The sequence below is a fragment of the Nicotiana attenuata genome, chromosome 2 (assembly GCF_001879085.1).
Source record: "Nicotiana attenuata strain UT chromosome 2, NIATTr2, whole genome shotgun sequence".
Taxonomy (NCBI): domain Eukaryota; kingdom Viridiplantae; phylum Streptophyta; class Magnoliopsida; order Solanales; family Solanaceae; genus Nicotiana; species Nicotiana attenuata.
The window spans coordinates 44,049,501-44,056,348 of NC_031990.1; the positions used below are offsets into that span (position 1 = coordinate 44,049,501).

At 33.4% G+C, this 6,848-nt stretch overlaps 1 protein-coding gene across 1 annotated transcript; it reads left to right on the plus strand.

The window, feature by feature from the left end:
• LOC109218960 (putative F-box protein At3g10240) lies at positions 55–1,242 on the plus strand. Its single transcript, XM_019383361.1, has one exon. The coding sequence runs from the start codon at positions 55–57 to the stop codon at positions 1,240–1,242; it is 1,188 nt and encodes a 395-aa protein (XP_019238906.1).

The window sequence follows — 6,848 nt, forward strand, 5'->3', positions numbered from 1 at the left end:
TGGATTTCACAAAACCATTTAACGTCTTCAAACTCCGGCCACTTCCAAGTTAAGATGGTGCCATCTAATGGCAAAAGAAATGGGAAGCAGAAAGAGAAAGGGAGCTCCAAAACTACAAAGAGCAGAGCTCCAGCTGACTCAACGACGTCTGACTTGTATTTCCCAAGAGAAATCATCTCTAACATTCTTTCCCGTCTCCCTATTAAGATCCTTTTACGGTTCAGGTGCGTATGCAAGCAATGGCGAAACCTCATTTTTAAACCCAACTTCATCGCCGCTCATTTCTGCCACTCCTCTGCTTTGCAGCGCAGTGGTTCATCCATTGTTATACACACCCGCCATTACGAGACCTCCGACCATGCACTCTCACTGTACAACCCGCATGATGAATCAATTGTCGAGCTGGACAACCCTTATCCTTGCTTCTTTCCCAATATGTTCGTTGCGGGTCCTGTCAATGGCATTGTGTGCCTTTTTCAGAAAGCTTCAGGTGATACTTTTACCCTTTGGAACCCAGCTATGAGGAAGTATGGGATGGTGCCGCTTTCGCGGAACAAACCCGATGAGGGAGTGCACTGTTGGGCATCCATCGGGTTGGCGTTTGATCCCCAAGAGAATGATTTGTTGCTCTTGAGAATCTTTTGTGTTGTGCCAGGATCTACAGTCCCGAACCATGTGGAAATGTATTCAACCAAGAGTTTCGGATGGAAGAAACTGAAATGTGACCTGGTTTTTAGTATATTTTGCAATACTTGTCTTGCGATCGTTAAAGGGGTTCCTTATTGGTTGGCTTTTGTAACTGATGAATTTGGGTTGCGTACAGTGTTGGTGCGCTTTGATGTGGGCAACAAAGTATTAGAGAAGTTACCTATGCCAGGAATCGGAGAGGTGGCTGATCAATGTATTGTCACCATAGAGGATTCTATTGGTTTGTTAACTCGGGAGGAAAGAGACGAATGCTATATTAGTGTTTGGGTAATGGATGAAGAAGATGGTCGGAGTAAGAAATGCAAGGCAGGACCGTTACTCGGGTTTGACGGAATTGTGGGCTGTTTGAGGAATGGTGACATTGTTGTTGAGAATGAAAGTGGACTGTTGTTCTTTGATCCAGTGACTAGTTCAGTTATGGTAAAACTGAGTGTTGATAATGCTAAGAAGGGTTCATATGAGATTTTCAACTATTCGGAGAGCCTACTTCTGATCGAATGGATGCTACCAGTTAATAAGCAAGCTAAAGAATAAATTGGCACGCCAAAACCTCATAAGGTTCGGTGATAGCGTTATAATTATACTATAATTTATGTTACTATATTCTTGCTTTGTGTTGATCATCAACTCCCACTTTTAGATGTTGTCATTGCTTCAGAAGTTTTCTTATGTTATGTGCATGTATGTGGTATACATTCACTTGATACATTGACTCTGATGTGTTAATTTACTATGTGAACTAACTCTATTGATTACTTCTCTGCAATTGGTTGATATGCTTGTGCGTCACAGCTGTTTCTAGCTTCTTGTTTTGTTGTCACAGAAAATTAGGTGATATCATATCGATCTCCAGCAACTGTAGAGCTATGATACCTTTTATATTTTTAGCTAGGGAAACTTAGAAAATCTCTAATCTTTGATACCTGAACTGTGTTTGCTTAGTCTTTTTGTTTTTGGAAGTGTTCACCAGTTTTTGTTCCTTGACAGAGTGAGTAGTAAGACGAGACAATTGTTTTTCCAGTTATACAATAGCAAGATACTTGCAGTTATTCATTCGAAGACATCAAGACTATCTGGAATAGCTACTCTCCTTGAATGCTCCTTTTTTCCCTCCCTCTTTACTGATGAAACTATTAGAAGTTTCATTGTAATTATACAATTCTTGGTTTCCTCCTTAGTTAATTTCTCTAGCAATATTTGATCAATGAATTGACTTGTCATGTATAGTGTGGAGTATATTAAGTGATGCCAGGGACTGTACGAAAGGTGCTTCTAGGATGAAAATGATTAAAAGTAGGGGTGGCAAAATGGTTAAAAGAAAACAGTTAACCACCCATATTATCCAGTAAAAAATGAGTTGGATAATAAACTTTTTAAAAACGGGTCAAATATGGATAAGAACCATATTATCCATTTAGAAAATGGATAACCCATGAGTAACCAATGGGTCTAACTTTTACATTTGTAAAGCCTCAAATTGGGGGTTCCTCAAGTTAGGGAGACTAAGAATTCTTCTAAAAGTGATCATATACAAGAAGACATGGATAATATGGGTAACCCATATTATCCGCCGGTTAACCCGTTTTTTATCCGTATTAAATATGGGTCGTAATTGATCCGTTTTTTCATTACCCGTTTTCGATCCGACCCATACCCGACCCGCCCGTTTGCCACTCCTAATCAGAAGTAAGAGAAGGGGAGGACGGAAGTAGCTCGTTCAGTACTATGTGACAATATGGAAAGAGAGAGAGATGTTTGATGCAGTACAAAATTTGTTTGTATAGATTAGTGGAACATTTTTGTTCTTTCGATATTCTTGGAGTACTTCTAATATTGGTAAAGAAACATGCTTTCTTGTAGGATTTTTAGTAAATACTTTTGTTCGTCAGATATTCATGGAGTGCTTCTAATATTCCAGTTAACGTTGATGCTATCAGTAAAGAAACATGCTTTGTTGTAGGATTTCTACCTTTTGCATACATCTTCTATGTTGGATTTTCCCACTAAATCAATTAAATTTAACTCATAAAAAGAGATTATGAGAAACTTACATTTCTATAGGTAGTTCTTTTTGGTAAATGATTCTTTGCATATGTGAATTCTCTGGTCTGACTATGACCAAAATGCATGTTGTCTTTAAAATAGCCAAGTTTACAGTGTGAAGTGCAGTTTTAGTCCTTACACTCATACGAGTTGTCAATAAGTTCACATTGATGTGATTTTTCGAGTTAACAAAGAACCAACCGACCAGGATCAAAATCTTGAAACGAAAACGTGGTTTGTGGGCCTGTTTCAAGAAACAGCGTATCTCAAGCTTTGAGACTCGGAATCTGATGATTCGAAAACGAAATGAAAGGTGACGATCTGAACTATAAGAAAGACTATTTACTCGTTCAAAACAAGTAAATATTGATGATGTACCGACAAGGAAAGTTATGAGCCTATGATAAGAAGAAAAAAAAAATAGATCAAGAACGTGTTCTTGAATGATCAAGAACTATAAGATTCCTAAAGTCACCACTTTGAATCAATTAACATGATAAAGAAACACCACACGCAATTGAAAACAAGATAAAGACTATCACCACCTTGCTTGGAACCAAAAACAAGGATAAAGAAGACAAAATAGAAAAAAACACTCTATTGTAAATTAGGGTAAAGCTCAAAAACGTGAATTCTTCGTGTCCTTAAATTGTTTAAGACAGACAAAATGGTGAATATGAATCTTTGAGACAAATGTTAGCCTACCACTTGTGTGTGTCTCTTTGTGAGATTGTTCTCTCAATATTTTGTACCTTTTTTTTTTTATAGCGGATTGCTCATATCCGCCTGTGGATGTAGGTCAATTGATCAAATCATGTTAAATATTTGTGTCTGTTTTGATATATTTCTTTCTTATTGTCTGATTTATTGTTGTTGAAGGTATGCTTTGTTAGCTTACGTATGATACCTGATATTTTCGGTTCTAACATATATATTCTTTTTTGAAATGTTTATCTTTTGTACCTAGTTTCAAAAGGTCTTTTCGCCTTGTCCCAATTTTCTATACTATTCACTTAATATTCCCAATTTTATTTAAAAAGATACGAAATATGATCTCCTTTGAATGGTGCTAATTTTTTGACGGAAAAGGTTGTGTGTCTTGCGTATAACTTCGTGATCAACTTTAACACATGAAAAAAGGAGAAAAAGACTTATAAAAGGAACATCAGACCATGTGCACCACATTTCTTAAAACTAAATATTAATTCTCTCAAAAGAATGTCCTCTTTTAGCACTTTTCTAAAAAGTTGGAATTATTATATGCACATTGGCTAAGATAAAATGTGCACAATTTTCTAGCCTCTTGGTTAATATTCAATTCACATTAAAAAAATTCTTGGTTTGATGCAAAATTTTAAAATATAAATAAATGTTTTGCAAATTTGTATTCTCAAACTAAAGGTATATAAAACATACTACTATTAAATATACTAGTTGTCTTAAGTATGTCATGTTGCTGCTACAAGTAAGTGGTATTAAGAATAAATAAATAAGAACATTAAAATTATAAAAACTTACTAACTATAAAAAAGTGACACTTATTAATTAAAACAAAAGGTAAAAAGGAAACACATAACTAAAACGAACGAAGTACTTGTAAAACAATTTGTCAAAGAGATCATTTACGAAGGGGCCAGCGACCTATGACCAACCACCAGAAAATCTTCTTAATTTGTCAACTAAAATCTTCTTAATTTAATTAATTAATTAATGGGGTCATTGTAAGTTGTCATAAACTGACTATTTTTAAGGAAGCTGTGGAAATACAACTATCCCAACCCAACCAGAAAATTTTCAGTTAGGCCCCTCATTCTATAAAATGCCACTTAAGACTTTTCTTTATATGTGAGTTAAGTGTCACTTTCAAAATTTAATGGGCTCCTTTGCAAATATCATGTACCATTAAAAACCCTCCACTAGATCAAACTAATAATACAGGAAAAGTTAAAATTTGCTCTTAATAATACATTCATATTTGCGAAGGTATTGAAATTTTAGCTAATTATGGTATTTCATTAATGTTGCTTAGCTTAAAACAAAATTCTATTTTGAAAAGGTTATCCATTAAGTTTGTTATTTCATGTCAACATAATTTTATATGCAACAAATATTTCTATGCAAGTAAATGACGTCATCATGTACCTATATATAAATTATAAAGTATAAAGTATTATATATGTGCTTACTTGTTTGGTCCTTTTTGGTGCCCTTGACTCTTGAGGTTTTCAAAAGTGGCACCTAAGCCCTTCCAAGTTTGAGAAAGTGGTAGCAACAAAAGTTAAAAGTATTACCCGTAAAATAAGTAAAGGGCAATATTTATTAAACTTGAAATTTTACCCATGAGGCAAACGAGTAACAAAATTCAAGATCATCTACCTTGAAAGCTATTCCTGTACTTCACCCATTGTAATCGAAATATAATTTCCTTTTTCCCTTTAAACACTTTATTATGTGAAAAAGAAATAAACTGGAGTTATGCTACCAAAAATGTTTAGGGAAACAATTTATTTCTCCAAAATAGAGAAAATTCCCATGTAAAACAAATAATATGTCACTAGTTACAACTCTGACCACTTGATATGACATACAAAAAGCATATAATTAATTTGCATTTAACTCAGTGCTCTACGCTTTTTCTTTCCGTATTAGGTCTAAATCTCATATATATGTTTACATGTTGCTTCTAATGAAGATTATTTTTCTAATTTACAGTTTTCTTACAATATAAATGATATCACTTTGAAGTTTATTTCAAAGTTCAAACAATGTGGATCTCTAATTATATAATTTCATATGGAGAGGAATCCAAGTCTTAAGCTCCAATCAGAGGAATCCAGACAAACTTCCAGTGCAATGCCAACTTCGCATCGTTATCTGTTTTTCTAATTAAATAGATCGTAATCCATTATCACAAATTAAACAAATCCAAATGCATCAATCACATTAATTATTTCAAAATCGTCTCAACAGAAATTATTTCAAAATCATTGCTGTTGTGCATTTGTTATATTATATATGTAGACAAAAATATAACTGTCAATGTATTTCTTATTTCTTATCAAAGCTTGCACGCATCCATTATCTCTCAAGATTCTTTCTGGTTTATTTTATTTCATTGATTTACAAATAACACCAATTAATTAAATCTTTGCAAGTAATTTTGAACTCTAGACCCCGTTAAGTGTGCTTCAGCTTCACACATGTCATAAAGTATAATTCGTCTATGTGAGTGATGTCATATAATTGTCCCTTCATTTTTTTTTCTTTTTGTTTGTTTTATTTATTATATGTTGCACACTTTCGGATATAATTTTGATCTAAGGTATGTTTGACATGGACCTCATTGGCGCATAACAGGGAAGCACAACATGTTATAGTTCTATGAAATATTGAGAATCCTAAATAAGAACTCTATTGCTTCAGTATTTCCTATTTTTTATCTTTTTTTTGTGATAATTGTATTGTTCGGCCAGTTTACGCGCACCTCGTCCAATTTTTATCCTTTTTTAATCAATTCATTCATTATTTATCTTCAACTACGTTGTCAGTGCCTTTCCACCGTAAAAAAGAAATAAAAGAGCTTATTTTCGTATCAAACAACAAAATTTGATTTTAAGAGTCACTATAATGTAAAAGAAATTATGTAAATAATTATGATTAAATAATATAAATTTAAGTAAAAAACATGTCATGTATTTTTTAATTTAGTGCAAAAACCTATACTAATTTAGATCGTTGGACTATTTGACCAGCGATATTCACGGTTTTATATATCCAGCCAGGCAGCTCATTTAAACGGAGGGTCGCCTGCTTATAAAATAACTAGTTTCTTGATACGTGCGCTGTACGTGTTATTCCGTATAAGTAATAAAAGAACAAATTAAAATTAAAACATATGAAATATTACACCAAAATTTCAAAAGAAAAAAATACAAGCTGAAAATTAATAAATAGTTTTAGAGATGTAGTGTTTAACTCAAATTGACTGGATACCTCTGCAACGATCAATAATTATATTTAGTTAGACAAGTGTATTTTATAATTACATAAATTTAGTTGTTATGAGTTACAAACATATAATATGACCGTATATTACA

What these genes read in the sequence shown, in the direction of transcription:
- LOC109218960 (XM_019383361.1), top strand. Translation starts at nt 55, where the DNA reads ATGGTGCCATCTAATGGCAAAAGAAATGGGAAGCAGAAAGAGAAAGGG.